Source organism: Mesoplodon mirus (assembly GCF_964341445.2).
Source record: "Mesoplodon mirus genome assembly, chromosome: 17".
Classification (NCBI taxonomy): Eukaryota; Metazoa; Chordata; class Mammalia; order Artiodactyla; family Ziphiidae; genus Mesoplodon; species Mesoplodon mirus.
Window position 1 is genome coordinate 20,771,350 of NC_138993.1, and position 24,040 is coordinate 20,795,389.

At 37.4% G+C, this 24,040-nt stretch overlaps 1 protein-coding gene across 5 annotated transcripts in view; it reads left to right on the forward strand.

The window, feature by feature from the left end:
* ZC3H13 (zinc finger CCCH-type containing 13) overlaps positions 1–24,040 on the forward strand; it is a 136,508-nt gene that overhangs the window by 107,230 nt on the left and 5,238 nt on the right. For 3 of the 5 annotated variants that reach the window (XM_082601921.1, XM_082601920.1, XM_082601919.1), the window contains 8 exons: positions 1,699–2,163; positions 7,881–8,072; positions 12,141–12,224; positions 12,577–13,120; positions 17,469–17,572; positions 17,919–19,100; positions 19,767–20,285; positions 22,787–22,939. In XM_082601921.1, the coding sequence (XP_082458047.1) occupies positions 1,699–2,163; positions 7,881–8,072; positions 12,141–12,224; positions 12,577–13,120; positions 17,469–17,572; positions 17,919–19,100; positions 19,767–20,285; positions 22,787–22,939 (3,243 nt within the window). The remainder of the gene's footprint in view (positions 1–1,698; positions 2,164–7,880; positions 8,073–12,140; positions 12,225–12,576; positions 13,121–17,468; positions 17,573–17,918; positions 19,101–19,766; positions 20,286–22,786; positions 22,940–24,040) is intronic. The other 2 variants (XM_082601922.1, XM_082601923.1) reach the window with 2 other exon arrangements.

A 24,040-nucleotide genomic window follows, 5' to 3' on the forward strand; every position in this document is an offset into this window, starting at 1 on the left:
CTATTTTAAAGAATTATTCCTTGTGTACATGATTTTGGAACCAGATCAGCATAGCCGTATTTATGGAACATTGGTAAGATGGGAAAATTCTCTTATACCTATCTATGAACAACTACAGTTGACTGGGAATATAGTATATATTTCGTGACTACTTACTGAATGAAAACTATTATTTCAAAACATAATTGATTAAATATCCTAATGAAGGGGAAATTTAGTATGCAGTTGAGTCTCATAGGAATGCTTTTTTGTAGTAAGAGAGGTTTATGTTATAGGAGGAATCCTTTTAATAATAAACCATACATTTTTAGGTTCTTTGTAAAGAGGATGTTTCTTTAACCTTCCATACAAGAGATGTAGTAGGTGTTTATTCCTCTCTATTTAGAGGTCATTTTTTGAAATAAGAATAATTTTAGTGAAAGGATGGGGAGGTAGATAAAGAACAAAATATAGTAACTAGATGTATTCATAAAGACATCTGGGGGCATCATAAAAAGAGAATCTAATACTAAGTGAACAAATTTCTAGGCACAGTTGGTATTGGAGGAGGACTGGAAGGGATGGATGTGCACAAAAAGAGATGGGGATGTTGTCAGAATCTTGCCTAGTGCTTCTATCCTTATATGGCATTTATGGATGTAGGCATATGGGCAGAGTTATTTTGCAGGGGAGATAAGTTATTGATGCGAATCTAGGGGTCTTGTGGATGCCAGGCGGAGAAAGTCTGTGGACCCAGCCATAGGTAAACTTATAATGTCCTCGACCAAGAGCTGCTGCAGTTGCTAAAATAGCCTCAGATCCTGGGGCTGTTCCAGAGCGTAAGAGCAATGTATGAAGGAATCTGATAAAAAGTACAGCGTTTGTTCTTTGAGGGTCTCCTGTTAATTCTTTCAGTTCATATCAGATTTATGCTGTAATCAACGTATACTTTTCTAGGCATCTCTAAAGAATAGTTTCTAATCTTTGCAGATTCCTGTGATGTCCGGGGCTGACTAAACCGTTTAAGCTCTGGGCCTCTGTTCCTTCATGTATACAGTGACAAGTTTGGATTAAATAACTATTGAGGTTCATTCCAGCTTTTTTAAAACTGAAATTATTTTTTTTAATTTTTCTATGACATGTTAGAAAATGCCTTAAGTAGAAAAATCTTTAGAGACAGAAGTGTGATTTCATTAAACAGCTCAAATAAATAAATAAAAGAGAGAGAGAGAGAGAGAGAGAATAACAGTATGTGTTTACCAGCCAGCATACTAATTGTAGGCTAGTCTCAAGTGCTTAAGTACATTGGAGGTAGTCATGTGTGCTCTAGTCTGGCCTAATACTTGGTAGAGATGATTAAAGTCACTTGTGCCTCTGGATCTAAAAGTGATTTCTAAAAATTAGGCCATCATTGATAGATCAACTTACTTGTTTCAGTTGTTTAAGATTTGTAAGTATGGGTACGTTGATACGAGAAGATCGTGTTCAAAGTTTATCCAATCAAGACAAATAATCCAGGTGTTAATAAAATTACCTTTGGAATTTTAGCTTACAGATAGTTTTATTTTTCTCATTTGCCCATGTTTTCTCCTCTTATTTTTTGTAAAGAGTATGAATTACCATTGTATTAAAAGTTTAAAGCTCTGTATTAAATACATCATCTGGTTTCCTAAAATTTTGTGAAAGGAATTACAGTGTATTTCCAAAATTGCATTACAGAGACTAGAGGAAAAAGGGATAGAGAAAAGGACACAAGAGAAGAACGAGAGTATGAACAGGATCAGAGCTCTTCCAGAGACCACAGAGATGACAGAGAACCTCGAGATGGTCGGGATCGGAGAGATGCCAGAGATACTAGAGACCGAAGGGAACTAAGAGACTCCAGAGACATTCGGGACTCCAGGGAGATGCGAGATTACAGCAGAGATAACAAAGAGAGCCGCGATCCCAGAGATTCTCGGTCTACTCGTGATGCCCACGACTACAGGGACCGTGAAAGTCGAGATGCTCATCGAAAGGAGGATGCATATCAGGAAGAATCCCGAAGTTATGGCAGAAACCATTTGAGAGAAGAAAGTTCTCGCACTGAAATAAGAAATGAGTCCAGAAGTGAGTCTCGAAGTGAAATTAGGAATGATCGGATGGGCAGAAGTAGGGGAAGAGGTCCAGAGTTACCTGAAAAGGGTAAGGTTTTTGACTTGTCGGTGAACTGTATGTTGTATGTTCATAGAGAAATTATTAACCTCCTAAGATTTGTTTTCTAAAGACATTATGTCTGACGTTCATTATCACTTTGTCAAAGTAATTTTCAATTAATTGAATTTGTGATTTTCCCTATTAGTTCCGAATAGGAATTGTTAGCTATAGTAGCAGAAGATAGATGGGGCCTGACTTAGACCTCCTGGTTGAATTATGTCCAGTCATGCCTACCGTCTTGTTTAATGTGGAACACTAAGAAAATTGCTATCAGGCAAAAAAGTAGCATCAAAAATAAGTAATTTCTAATAAACAGGTATATAGATAAAATGATCATTAAAATGGGATTAAATGGTGGGTTTTCAAAATTGGTGGTGTCAGAAATGACTGACTTGTGTATTCATCAGTACTTGTGCTTGCTTCAAAGCCACCTCAGAACATCACATATCTGCATCTTGAGCCATTTTTCTCATCTTCCTCTAAAAAGCATTTGCCATCACTATTGTCATCAGTAACTACCTACCTATGTGTTTTTGACTGTCTCCGAACTGCCTTAACTGAGTTAGCTTTGACCTCTCTCTTCCTCCACCCACTTCGCTCCCCTTCCCCAAAACACTGCTGCAGAATTCTGACCACTCTTACTCTTGCCATAGGCCTGTTGGTTTATCCTGGTCAGTATTACAGTTTCACATTAAGATGAAGGCCCCTCACCTTCTCCTTCATAGTTGTCTTGGCTTTTCTTGGCCCTTTGCTTTTTCATATACATTTTAAAAATGAGTTGTCTTTTCTTCTTTTTTAACTTCATGAAAAACTGTTGGATTTTTATTTCACGTACATTAAATTTATTGATGTGTAACTTTCTGTTAAGGTCTTGTACATGTTTTGTTCCTGTGTACCCTCTATTTTTGTTGCCATTGTAAATGGTACTTAAAAAAAATTCTCTCTTTTTAATAATGCATTCACATGGTTCAGAATTTCAAAACTGCAAAAGGATGTATAGTGAAAGCCTCCCTTCTATCCCTGACCTGGTTCCTTCTTTCGCCAATTTTGTATGTATCCATCTGAAGAATATTCTACATAAGTAGATGTATATGTCTATTCATTTTCTCCTCTGGTTTTACAAATATAATTAAAAAAAATTTTTTTATTAAAAAAAACCACACAACTATATACTCTATACCCTGCTGTTTTCACTTAAAAAATATCTTGGGGACTTCCCCGGTGGCGCAGTGGTTAAGAATCCGCCTGCCAATGCAGAGGACACAGGTTTGAGCCCTGGTCCAGGAAGATCCCACATGCCATGGAGCAACTAAGCCTGTGTGCCACAACTACTGAGCCTGCGTTCTGGAACCCGCGAGCCACAGCTACTGAGCCTGTGTGCCACAACTACTGAAGCCCACACACCTAGAGCCCGTGCTCTGCAACAAGAGAAGCCACCGCAATGAGAAGCCCACACACCACAACGAAGTGTAGACCCTGCTCGCCACAACTAGAGAAAGCCTGTGCACAGCAACAGAGACCTAACGCAGCCAAAAATAAATGAATGAATAAATAAATAAATAAATAAATTCATTTTTTAAAAAAAATCTTGGAGATGGTTCCATATCAGTCAACTTGTTAAATAGCCACCTCCTTTTGAAAGGGTGCATACTGTATGTTGTAGGATATACCATAAAGTTAATAAATCCTATGTATTTAGGTGTTCTAATCTTTTCTTTGTTTTTGAATACTGCTTAAGTGAATAACTGTGTACAGGTGCACCAAATAATATATTTTAAAACATTTTTTCTGACGCTTATTGCTGGTATATGGAAATGATAATATTTTTATACTAATCTTACATTGTGATGTTGCTGTATTTTCTTAGTAGATCTAATTAGATTGTCTTAAACATGTATGTATGGGAACAGACAGATTTGGCTCTTCCTTTCTGAGAATTATTTATTTACTGTCAAGTAACCTGCTGAGCAACTGTTTCAATGAACTGTTTACTACAAGTGATATAATGGGCTTCTTTGCTTTGTTTCAGATTTTAAAGGATTATTGCTGGCATTTCACCATTAAGTATAGTGTTTGTAAATTTTTAGCAGATGCTTTTTATTGTGTTAAGGATGTCTCCTAATTTTCCAAACTTAGCTGACAGCTTCTATCATGACTGTTTTTCTGTATCTTGAGATCGTATAGTCAGTCTCTTTTACCTTGTTACTTATGTTAATGTATTTTTTTAAAATTTAGAACTATTCTTGCATTTCTAAGATAAGTACACATTTCACTTAAGAAAGTTCTAAAATAGGTGTGTTAAAATTTAATTTTGAATTAAGCATCTTTGTTTTTAATTGAGATTGGCATATAATCAGTGGTATGATGGTAAATATTTAACAACTTACTCTTCAGGAAAAAAGCCCTGGCTTGTAGCTAATGCCAATTTCCATGGTATAAATTACTCCTGCCATAGCAGATTTTGAGCTACTAATGTCACTCAGTGTGGACATGGGAAGAGGTGCACACAGTTGGCTCTTTGGAGCCAGTTAGTTAGCCGGTTCCACCATACCACTGCATAGCTTTTGTTTTTTATATTGTCTTTGTTTGGTTTGGAGATCAGAGTTATAGTAGCCGTATAAAACGTGTTGGAAAGTGTTGCTTCTTTTTTCTCTTCTTTGGAACAATTTATGTATAAATGATTAGTTATCTTTTTTATATATATATAAATTTATTTATTTTTATTTTTGGCTGCGTTGCGTCTTCGTTGCTGTGTGTGGGCTTTTCTCTAGTTGCTGCGAGCAGGGGCTACTCTGTTGCGGTGCGCAGGCTTCTCATTGTGGTGGCTTCTCTTGTTGCGGAGCACGGGCTCTAGGCGTGCGGGCTTCAGTAGTGTGGTTCGCGGGCTTTAGATCGCAGGCTCAGTAGTTATGGCGCACGGGCTTAGTTGCTCCGCGGCATGTGAGATCTTCCCATACCAGGGCTCGAACGTGTGTCCTATGCCTTGGCAGGCGGATTCTCAACCACTGTGCCACCAGGGAAGTCCTAGTTATCTGTTTCTTGACAGTTTGATAATATTTATCTGTTCTAAACACTTTCTGAATTTTAGTATGATTTCTTCTTTGACTCATGAGTTGTATAGAAATAGGATTTTAAATTTCCAGTCATGCTTTTAAAAATAAATCCCCTACCCCAATTTTAATTGTCATTGGAGAAGATTGAAGTCAGTTTTTTGGCGTTTGTTTTTGTTGAGACTTATTTTGTGGCTCATCAGTCAGTTTTCACGTATTCTACATATGCTTTTAATGGTTGCACAGTATGAAAGGTGTATCTCTAAGATCAAGTTTGTTAACCATGCTTTCAAATCTACATTTAATTTTTGTTCTAGTCTGCTTTTTTCTGTCATTACAGAGATGTGAGTTAAATCTTCCACTGTCATTTTGAATTTGTTGATTTTGTGTAATTTGATCAATTTTTGCTTTGAATATTTTCAGGCTTTGCTAGTAGGTACACATACGGCAAAATACTCCTTTTATCATTACAGAATGATCCTCTTTACCCCAAATGGTGTTTTTTTTTGGTCTAAAAATATTATCCCACTCACAGATTTCTTTTGGTTAGTATTTGTATGATACAGCTTATTCTGTCCTTTCAACCTTTCTATCTAAATAGCATATAGTTAGACATGTTAGACATATGTTGAATCTTCTCACTGTATCTTCCTTGATTCTTAACTTTCAGATTTTCCATCTCTGTATCTTTCTTTCGTTTTCTGAGTTGTATCCTCAGACGTAACTTTTTTTTACTAATTTTCTCTTAGCAGCATCTGTTCTGACATTTAACCTTTCCATTCCTCGATGTTATATGTAGACCATTTGTAGTCTTTTTAAAAAATGTTTTAAATTTCTTCTTTCTGGTCTTTAATTATTAAAATATTCTTTACAGATATTTTGATTATTAAAATACCCCCGTTAAAATATTTAGAATTATGCTATAATTCTTTCAGTGCTCAAAGCCTCTTATATGTAAGGTGTGTGTGTAGCTCTATACAGTTTTTTAAACCACTTTATTGAGGTGTGTTGACATACAGAAAGCTGTACATGGTTAATATGTACAACTTGCTGAGCTGGGAGACACGTAGACACCCTTGAAACCACCGCCACAGTCTGTGCCATTAACATGTAAATGTTTCTTCTCATGCTCTTTATTACTTGTCTGTTTGTGTGTGTGGGGGGGTGAGAATGCTATTAACATATAGTCTACCCTCTTACCAAATTTTTGAGTTTCCAGTATAGTATTATTAACTATAGACACTGTGCTGTACAGTAGATCTCTAGGACTTACTCATCTTGTACAACTGAAACTTTGTACCCTTTGACTAATACCTCCCTGTTCCCCCTCCCTGGAGCCCCTTGGCAACATCATTCTACTCTTTGCTTCTATGAGTTTGACTGTGTGAGATTCCACATATAAGTGATATGCTGTAGCATTTGTCCTTCTGTGTCTGACTTATCTCACTCAGCATAATATCCTCCAGGTTCCTCAGTGTTGTTGCAACTGGCAGGATTTCCTTCTTTATAAAGGCTGAATCCATTGTATGTATATACCACTTTTTTTTTTTACCACATTTTTTTCCCATTCATCTGTCATTGGGCATTTAGGTTGCTTCCATGTCTTGGCTATTGTAAATAATGCTGCAGTGAACATGAGAGTAAAGATATGTCTTTCAGATCCTGTTTTCAGTTCCTCTAGCTCTATACCCAGAATTGGAATTGCTGGATCATATAGTAGTTCTGTAATTTTTTGAGGAACCTCCATACTATTTTCCACAGTGTCTGTGTAGCCTTGTATTACCATGGCCACAATCAAGATACTCAGCTGTATCATCACAAGACTCCCTGTGTTACCTCTTTATAGCCACACTCAAATCCCCTCCCCTATCCTTGACCCCTGGCAACCACTAATATGTCCATCATTTTATAATTGTTATTTCACAAATGTTACATAAATGGAATCCTGCTGTCTGTATGCTGTTGAGATTGGCTTTTTCACTCAGCACAGTTTCCTTGAGGTTCATCCAAATTGTTGTGTGTATCAACAGTTTGCTCCTTGTTGTAATATTCCATCGTCTGGATGTACCACAGTTTGTTTAGCCTTCACCCATTGAAAGACATTTGGGTACTTTCCAGTTTGGGGCTATAACTACTGTGAACATTCTAAAATGTTACTACTGTGAACATTCATTTCCCAATTTTTTAATGAAAAATTTCAGGTACCACCTACTGTCAGCAAAGTACCTTGGTTCTGTGTTGGGATGTTTTCACTATAAACTGTAGCCAGTGCAATATATCCATATCCTTAATTATTTTTATGGTATTTCTGTGATTTAGGTATGAATTAATAGTTTTTATTTTTTGTTTTGTTGGTTTTTGGCTGAATTGAAATGAGTCTCTTTGTTTTGTGATTCCATTATATGTCCTTTTTTATAGATAGGGAAAACTGGCACTTAGCTTACCCAAGTCAGTCATTAGACACCTTGGGTGTTCTGATCCAACATTTAGTATCCTTTTTGACAATGAATACCACACTTTGAAATACAAAAAAAACGCACCAAAACCAAAAAAACCCCACATATCTTTATATGTTTTGAGGAGGAAAGATTGTGACTGACAACTTGTTGAATAAAGTGTACTTGTTAAATATTTGTTTGAATATCCTTTGTTTAGGAAGTCGAGGCACAAGAAGTTCCCAAATTGATAGTCACAGTAGTACTGGCAACTATCATGACAGCTGGGAAACTCGAAGTAGCTACCCTGAAAGAGACAGATACCCTGAAAGAGACAACAGAGATCCAGCGAGAGATTCTTCCTTTGAGAGAAGACACGGAGAGAGAGACCGTCGTGACAACAGAGAGAGAGGTTTGTTAAATGAAATATTACTAAATAGTGACCAACATCAATTGGGAGAATTGGGGTTTTTTTCAACCATTATCAGTTTACTTTTTAACATAAAATATCTTTTAAGACTTTTGCTTGTTGACACATTGTAAATTATTATACTTATTCATATAATCTTCCTTTTTTACTTAGTTTAGGAGAGATTATGTAAATAGCTAGCTCCCAGTACCTACTTGGTAACAGAGCAGGTACTGAATTAGTAGGTACTTGCATAATGCAAGAGTTAAGGTGCCTTGCTGTATGTCTCTTACCTTAACCAAACAGCTCACAACGTTTTAAAGAATATAGATGCTTGGGTGACATTTCAGGTATTTCTGATTCAGGAGGTAAAGTTTCTCACCTGAGTATCCTGGCCACTCACTCACTAGCTGTGATACACAGTCTTGTAAGGACTGCCAGGGAGAAACAAGAAAAAACTGATGAAGATAGGGCTGAGGGTTGTTTGGAGAAATGTTTTATTCGTGTTCCTTCCTGAGAATATGTAATACTTGGTTTAGCTAATTTTAAATTCTTGTATATTTTAAGCTAAAAGTGTTCTGTTACTCTACTAGATGATCTCTTAAATCAGTTTTTTTTTTTTAAAAAAAATTTATTTATTTATTTATTTTTGGCTGCGTTGGGTCTTCGTTGCTGCGCGCGGGCTTTCTCTAGTTGTGGCGAGCGGGGACTACTCTTTGTTGCAGTGTGGGGACTTCTCATTGTGGTGGCTTCTCTTGTTGCGGAGCACGGGCTCTAGACACATGGGCTTCAGTAGTTGTGGCATGTGGGCTCAGTAGTTGCAGCTCGCGGGCTCCAGAGCGCAGGCTCAGTAGTTGTGATGCACGGGCTTAGTTGTTCCGTGGCATGTGGGATCTTCCCAGACCAGGGATTGAACCCATGTCCCCTGCATTGGCAGGCAAATTCTTAACCACTGTGCCACCAGGGAAGTCCCTTAAATCAGTTTTGAAGCAACATACTAGAAGGCATTTAAGAAGGGTTATAAGTACTTTCTTTAACAAGCTTTTATTCTGTACAGATTAGGGCCTTTAAACATTTATGACCTTATGAAGGTCTTACTAACCTTGCCTGGTTACTAAAGTAAGGTTTGCTGTAATGCTGACTGAGATTAATATAGTACAAGACTGGATGGAGTAGGGAATTGAGTATTGATGCTTCACAGCGGGCTGAATTAAATCAAATATTCTTTATAATATTAAGTCAGAGAATGTATATTTTAAATCCTTTTATCTTTCAGTATCCGTGAGTTTATGTATGATAAGAGAATCTGTGTTTCATATTTTAGGAGATTTGGGCTAAGAGAAGGGTAGTGATTTTTCCAGTGTTAGAGAAGTAAGTTCTAAAGCTAAAAGTCAAGCTCAGGTCTTCTGACTGTGAGTCTTACTCCCTTTTTATTTTATTTTACTGTAACTACTTCAGTAAATACCAGTGGTATGATTGAGAGAGAAATATGTTTTTGCTAATGATATATTGTACAAATGTTTATTGAGTACTCATGCACTTTGCTAGGTTTCTGGAGCACAACACTTGTGCTTGCAGAACTCTATAAAGGGGACGATACCCCCTGAGAAAAGAAGAGTGATTGTTGGGTGCTGCCAAGGAAACATACAAGGGATCCAGATAGAAATAAAGGATGAGAGGGACCTACTTTATTCAGGTAGTGTGCTTATGAAAAATTTGCGATGACATTTATGCAGAGGCATAAATGCAAGGGAAGAAGCTAGCATTGCAGGTATTGGAGGGTAAAAACATTCCATGCAGAGGAAAGAACGTGTGCCGATTCCCTGAGATAGGAAGTAGCTCAGTATGTCCTAGAGTTTGAAATAAGATTATTGTGACTGGAGTGTGGTGAGCAAAGGGAGATAGATAAAGGTTGAAGGTAGAGATGTGTTCAGGACCTTGTTCTGTGCTCAGGAATTTAAATCTTCCCGTTCTTCACAGCCTAATTAGGGTACAAATAGACAGTTAAATATGATAAACACTACTACTAACTATATAAAGTTCTGTGAGAAGACCAAGATGCAGACAGAATACTGAGGCAATCTATAAAAGCTTCCTAAAGAAGAGACATCTGAATTAGGGCCTGAAAGGTAAATAGGAGTTGGCTAGAAGGAACCATGGAAGAAACACTGCAGGGAGAGGGTGCAGCATGTGCAGACACACAGGACTAAAAGAAACATATGCTTTGGAGTAGTAAAGAGTTATGAGGTTGGAGTAGACGTGTGCTGTAATCGGTAGGGAAGGAAAGCAGCTAGGAAGGAGGATGCGTGAGAGACTACAGACCACGTTGTAAATGGCCTAATAAGTCAGGCTAAAAATTTTGGATTTATTTGCCTTTTTCATTGCCTACGAGATAAGTGCTTTTAAGCAGTTTTTTTGTTTGTTTGTTTAGCAGCTGGAAAAAAATACAGAGTTTTCCTCAAAAAAAAAAAAAAAAAAGGAAAAAGGTATTAAGGAGTCTGGCAAAAGACTGAAGGCAAGGATACCAACCAGTTAGACCATTGATAACATGGGCATCTAAGAAGAGCTGATCAGAGTCTAAGTTAACAATATTAATTGTAGGGCTTGAGAGAGGAAATAGAATAAAGAAATATTTTGAGAGTGAAATTGATGGTACTTGAATATGATGGTACTTGGAAAACTCAGAGGTTTCCAGCTTTCATGAATGGGTATACCATTCATTAAAATAAGGAAATACATGAAGAGAAGCACGCTTTTGAAGAACACATTTTTGAGGAAAGATAGGGAAGATAGTTGAGATGTGTTAAAGTGGTGTTCCTTTCCATTTTCTCTGAAGTAAGTAACCTTGTCATTGCGGTTGGGAAAGTAGAGTTTTTATTTGTCAAAAAAAGCTTGCCTGAGTAAAGGAGTCTGTTCCCTGACATTGCTATAATCAGGAATTTCAAGTATGAATTGCTATAAGTTGCAGTATTGAATTTGTTTCAGGTTGTTTTGTAATCATTGTGACATTAGTATGATCCCCAAACCAAGAATTCAGACAGTCTAAGACATGAGTGTACAGCCTTCCAGGAATCTAGAGTGCAGTACAATAGAACCATTTTAAATTTAAACTGGTTTCAGCAAAAGTAAAAAAGAATGTAAGAAAATTGACTTCTAGTCCTGATGTCCCAAGTATCTACCATCTCTGTGACTTTGACAAATCAACTTCTGACCATAAATTCTAAGAAGAAAAGGGGTAAAGGGGCTGGACAAGGTTTAGCTTTGTTTTGTTTTAGCTTTAAAATTCTGTGAATTTTCATATCTTGATCTAATAAATATGGATAATTCTTATCTTTTTCATCTGTGATAAGAAAGGAAATTCAAATTATTAGATTGAACCCTTCACTAAAAATATCCTAAAATTATTCTGCTTAATAAGTTGATGTCAGAGATTTCACTTACAAACCTGTTGGCCATATTCTAGTATGCCTTTTATGACTAACTAGTAAACAGTACTGTGTAGTGTGAAAATAGAGACATCGCAATAGCCTAGATCATAGTACAGTGACCTATTTTCAAAAATGGCTATCTCTGTGGAAAAGTTCATGCCATTTTCTTAGACATCTTTTGATCCCAGTCTAACTTTTTGCTCAACTGGGCATACTGGGCAGCATGCATTCAGTTTGTGTTTATATGATTCATGTATTAAAAAATAAATATATATATATATATATATATATATATATATATATACACACATAAATGTGATGGGGTTATCATTTAACATTTTAAGAAAACAGTTCTTCATCTGAGTAATCAGTTATATGATTAAATACAATTTTTAGTCGATCAGTAGTTATTAATTATATATCACTAATATGAAACACTTTTTACATTTGATTATTTCAAGATTGCTAAGCATCAGTACCCTTAATATTCTAGTTTATGATAAATTGATGTTGCAGCAACAAATATTGACAGATGTTTTGTTCTACTATATTTTCCTCACATAATAGCTGCACTTTGATGTGTATATATTTCGGCCTGAAATTAGAGGTGTGACTTACGAGGGAAATTTTTTTTTTCCTTCAGCTCCTATCTTCTTCACCTCCTGCTGCCCCTATCCTTTGCCACCAGTGTTCTCAGGTCCTGCTGGGGGGACAGAGAAGATCAGAGGTGAAGGGTAGAGATGGCAGAAAGTGGGGTTGGAGCAGTGGGCTGGAGGTAGGGTAGGGAGCATGCAGAGAAGGATCAAAGGTGGATCAGTGGGAGGCGGGAGGGGGGTTGATGGGGAGCAGAAAACATGGTAGTTAGAGGGCAAATAAAAATTACCTTTAAGAAAAAGAAATGTTTTTAAACATCTAGTGGTGATTATTTGGATGATTAAATTAAAAGTAAATACAGTACCTGATTTATGTTTGTTGCCAGTGTGACCCTATACACAGATAAAATGTAAGATTTGCCATACTGTCTTACCAATAGGTTATCTGTGAAATTAATCACTGACGAAACTTGGTTTTCATTGTAGATCAAAGACCAAGCTCACCAATTCGACATCAGGGAAGGAATGACGAGATTGAGCGTGATGAAAGAAGAGAGGAACGAAGAGTAGACAGAACGGATGATAGAAGAGACGAAAGGACTAGGGAAAGAGATCGGGAAAGAGAGCGGGAGCGGGAGAGAGAGAGGGAACGGGAGAGGGATCGGGAGAGAGAGAAAGAAAGAGAACTAGAGAGAGAGCGCGCTAGGGAACGGGAGAGGGAGAGAGAAAGAGAGAAAGAGAGAGACCGGGAAAGAGAGAGAGATCGGGACCACGATCGAGAGAGGGAAAGAGAGAGGGAGCGCGACAGGGAAAAGGAGCGGGAGCGGGAGAGAGAAGAAAGGGAGCGGGAGAGAGAGCGGGAGAGGGAGAGAGAGCGAGAGCGAGAAAGAGCAAGAGAAAGGGAGAAAGAGCGAGAACGCCAGAGGGAGTGGGAAGACAAAGACAAAGGACGAGAGGACCGCAGAGAAAAGCGGGAAGATATCCGAGAAGACAGGAATCCAAGAGATGGACACGAGGAGAGAAAATCAAAGTAAGTGATTGTGAGCCAGTTTTTTACATGTTAGTGAGGAATTCAGAAAGTTCCATTTAATGCTTCTCGGGGGCCCCTAATATCCTCTTAATTCTTTTTCCTCTCTCCATTTTCCTGTATTTTAGTTTTATTATGTGTATTTGGTGTTCAACATCTTTTGAATTGTCTAGGAAAAAACAGTTTTCTCATTCTACTATTTCTGTATCCAAGATATATAGTTAATAATTCTTATTTACTGTTTGATTACAGCCATTTTTAAAATTAATTAAGTTATTTATTTTTGGCTGACTTGGGTCTTTGTTGCTGTGCACGGGCTTCTCATTGCAGTGGCTTCTCTTGTTGCGGCTTACGGGCTCTAGGCGCGTGGGCTTCAGTAGTTGTGGCGCACGGGCTTAGTTGCTCCGCGGCATGTGGGATCTTCCCGGACCAGGGCTCAAACCCGTGTCCCCTGCATTGGCAGGCAGATTCTTAACCACTGTGCCACCAGAGAAGCCCAGTTACAGCCATTTTTGATGGTACATTGGTTTATTTGACTGCTACAGACTTGTTTTTAACTGGAATCCAACCTAAAAGTAGTAGAATCAGTGGGTTTATGTCCCATCATATCCACTTTATAACTAGTTAATGGAGTTGGCTTGTCACCAAGACATAATGCTTGTGCTATTCCTGATAATCCTTTATGAGTTTTGTGTACGTATAAGTCTAGAGTCACTACCCCCAGGCTGCAGAAGCATTCACAGTGTCTTAGAACTGAGGAAGTTCTGGAACCACTGCATGGCTAGAAGAAGATGAGAAATAGAGAGGTATCCTCTCTTGGGTTGTGGAGTTATAGTAGATTATTGGAATAAAAAGATGTGTTCTTATTATCTTATATATCTGAGGGCATCTTCTCTCTTCTCCTTTCTTTTCTCTCTCTCTCTTTTTTCTTTTTTAAAAAAAATATCAATAAGAATTTATTTGCTCTGGTATCTGGGAAGTCCAGGGTTAGTTTTTATTTGTTTTGATATGACTATATCCAGATTCTCAAACAAAGCGTAGAGTGGTGTATCTCCACTGTTCTTTTTCTGTATTAGTTTTAGACTCAGAAGGCTTTTACCCAAATGATGGCTAGGATGACCCCAGGGTTATACCTATCAGCTCAGTAGCCCTCTCTGTGCTGGGGCTCTCATCAGTAGAGGAGTTAGATAAGAGAGCTAAGCCAATCACTATAGCCATGAGGAATCTGGACTCCGATTGGTCAATTTTGAGGTTTTATAGACATAAAACCAAACATATCAAAATTAAGTGCTTTTTTTTTTTTAAATACCAACTAGAATAGAGGGTATATTTAAGTTTGTTAAGACAAACTGGAAATAATTTATGTATATTCCATTTCTTTGCCTCTGCCTCTACCTCATTTGCCTCATGGTGAATACACTCTCTGCTTTAGGCTTTTTTCATCATTGCTATTATGGATTTTGGTTATAAACAAACAACGTAGCACAGAAATGGAGGCTTCTTCCATTAGGTCTTGCCTTCCCTTCAGTCTGCAGCCAAGGTTTTCTGCAGTTCACTCTCTGGCTTCCCTCTCCCCACATTAAAAAAAAAAAAAAAATCTCACATTAACATAAAATTGATAATACCTTTAACACATGCAGGCACACAGTACATATTATTTCTCTTCTCTCCTCTGACCTCTTTAACTCTCTATCTTCTAAGATTAAAATTCTGAAATCTTTGTTATTTATTTATTATTATTTAATCCTATGCTTTGATTATATTTTACTGCTTCTCATCTCAGCTTACAGTAGCCAAAATTTCTTCTAGTTTTTCATGGCTAAACATTCCAAGCATTGACAAGGGCCCCAGAAATTTAGGAGTCAACAGCTCTATAAAATAACTAGTTATATGAGGTTAACATCTTGATGTTTCATCAATTATATTGTCATCTCAGTAGTTGAATTTATCCAGCACTTTTGTTTTTAACCATGGTTATGAGGAAGGTTTGTTGAATTGCCGTAGTATTTATTTTACTCTAATTTTGTTTCTGTAGATACTTCCTTGAAATTAAATTTCGGTTTTTTGCATGTTTTATATTTTCTTATGTTATCAATTATCTCTTGCTGTGTATCAAACCACATGAGAAGTTAGAAGTTTAAAGCAACCACCATTTATTTGGTCATGATTCTGTGGGTTAGCAATTTTGTTTCGGCTCAGCAGAGTGGCTCTTCTCCTGGTCTCACTTGGGATCACTCATGTTTCTCCAGTCAGTCTGGCAGTTCAGCTGGGTCTGAATGACCCAAAATGGCCTCACTCACATGTCTGGCAACTGGTGCTGGCTGTTGCTTAGGCATCTTATTTTCTCTGCCATATGACCTCTCATCCTCCAGTAGTCTAAACTCTGCTTTTGCATATGATAGTAGAAACATACCAAGAAGGCAAAAGCAGAAGCTGCAAGGCCTTGAGGCCTAAATGTCCAAACTTAAACTGTCATTTTCACCACATCTTCCTGTCATAGTAAGTCACTGGGCCAGCCCAGATTCAAAGAATGGGGACAGAGACTGCCTAATGATGGCAGGAGCTTTTGATAAGGAATTGCATAAGCTTGGGCCTGTGAGTTGTCATACTACATCTGGGGTCTCCTTTTCCACCTGGTTGCTCATCTCTATGAATGAGCTGTCAAGGAGATAATGTGCTCATGTGCTGCAGTGTTTCTCAACTTTTGGCCATAGTATTTACAAACATTGTTAGCTTAAAAAAAAAAAAAAAGTCAAAATTTAACAAAAATATAGGAAAACACTAGAATAACTTAAGTATCCAGAGATATAAATCACTAGTCGTTTAAAGTTTAACTGAAGAACAAGAAATATAGTGAACATATGAATTATTTTATTAATTTGTCACCAAGCAGATGATTTAGTTCTAAGAGATGAGAAGAAACCGATTTTTACAGTGTACCCACAACATGACTGGCACTGGGTTTATGACATAACTAACTTATTCCTCATTGCAGTTTTATGAGATGGACCCCCATTTTTTTGCCTATTTTCAGATGAGAAAGCTAAGAATGACTTCAAGGAATTTACCTAAGGTTGCATAATAAGTAACATGACTAGAAGTTGAACTCAAGTCTTTTTTGACTCCAAAGCCAATACTAGATTTTCTCATTTGGCTTCCCAACATAAGGTATTTCTATACCATAAAAAGGTAAAACTAATGAATAAGTTTCAGTAGAGGGTACATTGATTCCTCTGCTATATGTTACCACTTTGTAGTAGTTAAATCTGGTGAATTTCAGTGAGTGATTCTACATCTACATGAAAAAAAGCAGAGGTGGTGCCATGTATTTTAAGTCCACAATTGTAAGCCTTAACAAATGAAGAATTTTATTAAAGATGCTGAATACCCTTTGCATGATATAGATAGTTCTGAGAGTATTGGTTGTTGTTGTTTTTTTTTTTTTTGGTTTTAATTGTGTTCTCTTTATTTTTTCCAGTGTTACCTTTATTTATTTATTTTTAATTTTTATTAGAGTATAGTTGATTTACAATGTTGTGTTAGTTTCAGGTGTACAGCAAAGTGAGTCAGTTATACATATACATATATCCACTCTTTTTTTTTTAAGATTCTTTTTCCATATAGGTCATTGCAGAGTACTGAGTAGAGTTCCCTGTGCTATACAGCAGACTCTTATTGTCTATTTTATATATAGTAGTGTGTATATCTCAATCCCAATCTCCCAATTTATCCCTCCCCACCCTTATCCCCTGGTAACCATAAGTTAGTTTTCTACAAACTCCCGTTTTGTGAATAAGTTCATTTGAGTGTTATCTTTACTTAGAATGCTAATTGTGATGGACATTTAAAGTTCTGGATGAAGCAGGAATACAGTATTTTTTGAGACCTAAAATTCATAATTTATTGATTACTGGATATTCATTCATTTATATAGTAGAAAATTACCATAGAATTTCCATCACTACCATTTTCTCATTCTAATTTTTTTGTTTCTTTCTTGCCATACTCCATCACTCTTTTTTTTTTTAACATCTTTATTGGAGTATAATTGCTTTACAATGTTGTGTTAGTTTCTGCTGTATAACAAAGTGAATCAGCTATATGTATACATATATCCCCATATCCCCTCCCTCTTGCGCCTCCCTCCCACCCTCCCTATCCCACCCCTCTAGGTGGTCACAAAGCACCGAGCTGATCTCCCTGTGCTATGCAGCTGCTTCCCACTAGCTTCTGATAGTATTATAATCCTACAATTATACATTCTAGTTACAGCAAAAAATAATAGTAAAAATGTAGTAAAGAAATCTTTTTCATCCCCTGGAATTTTATAAATTACATTTGTCCAATTTAGGAAGCGCTATAGAAATGAAGGGAGTCCTAGCCCTCGTCAGTCACCTAAGCGCCGGCGAGAACATTCTCCTGACAGTGACACCTACAACAGTGGAGATGATAAAAGTAAGCAGGATCTGTTTTCCACGTTTCTATAGTCATATTCATTTGTAACCACGAGACCATTCTTTCACATCAATAGGAAATGATGAATTAAGATTTAAAATGTTTTCTTGCTCTACTGCCTCTGAATATCTCCCATTGTGACTAAAGTATGTGTTAGAAATAGTCATTCTACCATAATGGCATTGTCATTTCCTACTAGTTGTAGTAAAGCCATATTTTTATTTTTACTGAAGTTGTTATTTTTAAACTTTTAAAATGAAAAGGGAGAGATTGGTTTATTATTTATAGGTAGCATGCAATATTGTTAACATGGTGAAAGTGTGATTACTTTTATCCTTCTGTATAGATGAAAAACACAGACTCTTGAGCCAGGTTGTTCGACCTCAAGAATCTCGTTCTCTTAGTCCATCCCACCTTACAGAAGACAGGCAGGGTAGGTGGAAAGAGGAAGATCGTAAACCAGAAAGAAAAGAAAGTTCAAGGCGCTATGAAGAGCAGGAGTTCAAAGAGAAAGTTTCTTCTGTAGATAAGCAGCGAGAACAGACAGAAATCACGGAGAGCTCAAGAACTCGTTCACAAGACATGATAGGACACCACCCATCTGAAGATCGAGACACATCTGATCGAGCTCATGATGAAAACAAGAAAAAAGCAAAAATTCAGAAGAAACCTATTAAGAAAAAGAAAGAAGATGATGTTGGAATGGACAGGGGTAACACAGAGACAACGTCTGAAGATGGTCAAGTATTTTCACCAAAAAAAGGACAGAAGAAGAAAAGCGTTGAAAAAAAGCGTAAAAGGTCCAGAGGTGATTCTGACATTTCTGATGAAGAAGCAGTCCAGCAGAGTAAGAAGAAGAGAGGCCCACGGACTCCCCCTATCACAACCAAGGAGGAATTGGTTGAAATGCCCAGTGATAAGGATGGCACTTTGGAGGATCCTCAGAAGAAAGAAGATACAGCGTTCAGTGACTGGTCTGATGAGGACGTGCCTGACCGTGCCGAGGTGACAGAACCAGAGCACGCCGCCACAGCTGCTACTCCCAGGAGGACTCCTTCCCCGTCTTCTCTTCCTCCTCCTCCTCCTCCTCTTGCCACGACGACGACTCCTGCTGCCACCACCTTCCACACGTTGGCCGCCACCATTTCCACCTCTTTCACCCCAGGCACCACCAGCAACACTTTTACCAGTGAAGACTCACATCGGAAATGCCACAGAACACGAGTGGAGAAGGTAGAGGCACCTCACGTCACTATAGAGGATGCACCACATCGCAAGCCGGTGGATCAACAGAGGAGTAGCAGCATTGGCAGCAATCGGAGTATTCGTAGTCATACATCTGGCCGTCTCCGCTCCCCGTCCAATGACTCTGCACATCGAAGTGGGGATGACCAAAGTGGTCGAAAGAGAGTACTGCATAGTGGCTCAAGAGACAGAGAAAAAACAAAAAGTCTAGAAATCACAGGAGAGAGAAAGTCTAGGATTGATCAGCTAAAGCGTGGAGAGCCCAGTCGAAGTACTTCTTCAGGTAATAAGAATGAATTATAATCTAACCACTGTTTCCTGTGTTAGTATATTTGTATATTTTGTACAGTTTTATGCTTTGTTCAAATCATAATTTTAAAGTAAATGCTAAATTGGTTACTTTACATGCTGCCTTAAATTTCAAGGAACCTAAAAGCTTAACCATCCCCCCAAAATGTTACCTGTTAATCACATTCCTAGCAGCATTATAGTAGAGGCACATTCAATGAAGTCAGTTTAATATCAGGATTTTAGTAGTGTATCTTGGTGGAAGCACTTACGTATTCAAGTCCTCTGTTGATGCCTAAAATTTTAACCTTCTGGCTCTTCTTCCTGCAACCAGTACTTTCTCGTTTGACCACAGAAAATAAGGTAGGGGGATAGGAAGAGGTCAGATAATGAAATGATCATTTCTGTTACTGCTTAAACACTTTATGTATTTATTTCTTTGAAGATATTTTGTAGTTATAGCGGAAATAAGGAAACAAGCTTTTTACATATTTTAATTAACACTTTGAGAGATGGAATTTTTCATTAAGATGGGTCCTTTGGATAATTTAAAATAAATACAGAAAAAGAAAAATTGTCAGTTTTAAAGGGCCTTAAAATGAAGCCTTTTATTTCCATTTTATCACGTGTTAACTCTTTGTATATGGTGTATTTATTTTAGATCGCCAGGATTCAAGAAGCCATAGTTCAAGAAGAAGTTCTCCTGAGTCAGATCGACAGGTCCATTCAAGATCAGGGTCGTTTGAGAGCAGAGATAGGCTTCAAGATCGTGATCGTTATGAGCATGAGAGAGAGCGGGAGAGAGAGAGGAGAGATGCACGGCAGAGAGAATGGGAGCGAGATGCCGATAAAGATTGGCCCCGGAACAGGGACCGAGATCGACTACGGGAACGGGAGAGAGAACGAGACAAAAGGAGAGACTTGGACAGGGAAAGGGAGAGGTTAATCTCTGATTCTATGGAAAGGGAAAGGGACAGGGACAGAGACAGAACTTTTGAGAGTCCTCAAATAGAGTCTGTAAAACGCAGTGAAGCAAAACTGGAGAGTGAACATGAAAGAGATCTAGAAGGCACTTCCCGGGACTCTTTAGCTTTGGATAAAGAAAGAATGGATAAAGATCTAGGATCTCTGCAGGGATTTGAAGATACAAATAAAGCTGAGAGAACAGAGAGTATGGAAGGTGAGTGTCACACCTTTTTGTCTGTTTCAATGCTCCATTCCTTTTCATATTTCATAGCAAACAAATATTTCCTTTTGAAAGGTCATCTGATATGCATATTGACTCCGTTGTTTTAGGGAAAATAGAGTTTATAAGGAAAAGCCTTATGATACTTAAAAAATGTGTTCCGCTCATTAGTACTATCAAGGTAGACTTGGTTCAGGTAAGCCTAAATGAAATAAATGATTACAGTCGTCCCTCAGTCCCTCAGTATCTGCAGGAATGGGTTCCAGAGCCCTCCATAGATAGTAAAATCTGGGGATGCTCAGGTCCCGTATTAAAATGACTTCCCGCTCCTAGAATGAGGGACCCTGAGAAGGCCACATCCACCCTTTTGCCCACTCAGAGCCAACCTCAGCTATGGACATCCACTCTCCAATCCTTCACCCCTGATAATGCTGTACAAGCTGACTTACGCCTCTGCACAGGCTTCCTTCTCTAGCCTTCTCTGTACCTGCTCTTCCCATTGCCTGATAGGCCTTTTCTCTTTTATCTTCTCTTACTCAAACTGCAAGTCCCAGTTTATGCATTACTTCCTCTACAAAGCCTTCTCTGCTAAAGGTGCTTTACTCTTTCAAATCGCCATACCACCTTGTTTATACATCTTTAATAGCATCTCTGTGCTGTATTATAATTATTTTTCCATAGTTTTCTCACCACTATACTGTACTCCTTTGTTAGGCACCATAGCTTTTCATTTCTTTATCATCAAGACTCTAGCAAGGATGCAATAAATGGCTGATGAATGAAAATATGTTCTGCTGTGCATACATGTTCTGCATCTTATTCTTTGGTGAATTATAGCCCAGGTCTTTGGTGAATTATAGCCCAGGTTGACAATAGTAATGGCCCCCCTGAAAATTCTCTTGGAAATTCTGCCTCCATGAACTGTCCAGTTCTGATGCTGGTGCTTACACCATTGTTCTGACATAACCTCTCTACTTCAAGCCCCCAAGAAACTTCTGGGATACTTGGTACATCAGCAGTAATATTTTATATTCTTTTTATTTGCTGTATTGTAGCACTAGTCCCAGAATAAAATTCACATTCTTTTAAAACTATAAACATCCTTACATCTTTAGGTTATTTGGTTAGATATATTCCAATACGCCAACTGTTACATATTTTTTCTACTTGACAAAAACATTTCTGCCTCAGTGGTCTTCACATTTTTATCTCAAATTTGAATTTAAATGGCATCAATTTGTGAGCCGTAGTACTATTGGAGGTACAACCTTGGGGTATAATTGAATATAATTTTAACTAATCATTGTAATATCTCTCTTGTGATTGGAGTTCGTGCCCTTCATCCCTAAAATATACCATTCATTGGTTGTGATCACAGATAACATAGCATAGAAATTTAGAGGTGAATTACCTATTGTGAAATGCAAAATTTTATCCAGTTAAAGTAGGACAATGAGTTTGATAAAGCTTGAAAAGTTAAAAATCCTATTATTTGCATTTATGTTTAGATGTATATCTGTGTAATGAAGTTATTAAAATTGTTTACTTTAGAAGTGAATGGTGGGGGTATGAGGAGATTACTACAGAATTTAGTAGAGTAGAAAATTATTAGAATGACTAGAAACATCTCATAGTTTATTATATTTTATTTGCTGTAAGTTTTATAAAGCATGCTGTTGCATTTTGAAAACTAGTGTTGTAAACTCTAAAGTGTATGGATAACACCTGATTAGAAATATTAAGTGTACTGTATAGTTTTATGATAATTCAAGTTCACAACTAAGTCACCAGGAGACAAAGCTTTAGCCTAGGTAGTTGAGAAAAGTTGGTAAATAAAGAAATGGAAGGTACGCTAGTGGTTAAAGTTTCAAATAAATTTTACTAATTAGTTTGCAAGTTCTTTAAAATTAATGAGTTTATTTTGATAAAGAAATTAATGCATCCTTTTGAAATTAGATTTCTCTGGACTTAAAGTTTTATTATAAAAACTTAACATAATATCAACATTAACATGTTAGTGGTAGATTTTATTTCTCATTTTAATTGTAATCTTATAACCTATTTTGATATTGCTGTCCATATTGTGTTCTTGCCTAAATTTAATTTTTAAGTTTTCTTTTGGAGGTATCAAGTATTTTGAATAATTAAGAAATACAGTTTTCAAATAAAAAAATGCTTTTTGGGACTTCCCTGGTGGCGCAGTGGTTGAGAGTCCGCCTGCCGATGCAAGGGACACGGGTTCGTGCCCCGGTCCGGGAAGATCCCACATGCTGTGGAGCGGCTGGGCCCATGAGCCATGGCCGCTGAGCCTGCGCGTCCAGAGCCCGTGCTCCGCAATGGGAGAAGCCACAGCAGTGAGGGGCCTGCGTACTGCAAAGAAAAAAAAAAATGCTTTTCCACTTTGCTTAGTGTGCACAGCCTCTCCTCTTTGGTTTCACTTAGATATCCCTTTCCCTTAACACTCTCTTTGGCATGAAATTAATTTTTCTGTTTAGCAGGAGATGACGAATCCAAGTTAGATGATGTGCATTCGTTAGGATCTGGTGCTGGAGAAGGATATGAGCCAATTAGTGATGATGAACTAGATGAAATTCTGGCAGGTGATGCTGAAAAGAGGGAGGACCAACAGGATGAGGAGAAGATGCCAGGTAATCATTTGCAGAGGTGGTTGAATGTAAGAAATATTTAATTATGGTATTGTGATATTCTTTGTTCCCTTTCATGCTGTAAGAATTGATAAAATGCAGTTAGAATTTTCCCATTTGTTTTAATTAACATAGAAGGGCCAATAAAATGAAAATTATAGTTAATATGCTCTGCTCATTTTTAAGTAGACATTGCCTATAAATTGGAAAGGGCATTATTTAAAATAGCACAATTGTAAGATTTCCTGTCAAACAGTGATTGTCTAGCAGTGTTCTAGATGGTAGGTGTATGGTACAGAGCTTCACAACTGTGCTGCCAGAAACCAACTTTTGAAATGACCGTTCAGAAATTTCGAAAGGTTGGGGTTATATTTGAACACTGTTTATATACTTCTCTCTCTCAATTTTCTAAATTCAGTAATTATTTCCATTTATAGTACTTTATTCGTTGCCAGAACTTACTCCAGTGACTGTACCATGAAGCAGCCACCTTCAGTGTTCTTGTTGAATCATCCCAATTAGTCTAGTTGTTACTAACAATTTTTTTTTATCATAGTGAGGGTCTTTGCTTTGTTTGGGTATACAGAATATTAAATTCTTATTTTGACTTAATTTGCTCTTGTATTTTACAGTTTTTTCTACTAATGTATAATGTATATATGAGTGTTATCTTTATTATTATCAGCTATTAGGTATTTCTGAATAGAACATTATTTTGTTAATTTCCTAAACTCTGACTTATCAGTGGATAGATTATTCTCAATTTTAATCATAGCCACTACCTGATTCTTAAATTTATTTCATAATGAATCATCTGTTTTTAAAAGGTAAACTGTGTCTGTGTATGCATGCACACATGCAGACTAAATACACTCCTGGATTTAACTAACCCTTGAAATGACTGGTACCAAGCTTCAAAATGTCAGACCTAATCTAGTGAAATGATGGAGTTCTTTCATTGAGGATCTCTCAGGCAATTTAAATGCATTATTTGTAGGAATGGGTTTGCTTAGGTGTTTGTTTGCTTGCCTTTTTTTTGGGGGGGGTTTGTGTTTTTTATTGAAGTATAATTGACATACATTAGTTTCAGGTACACAACCTAAT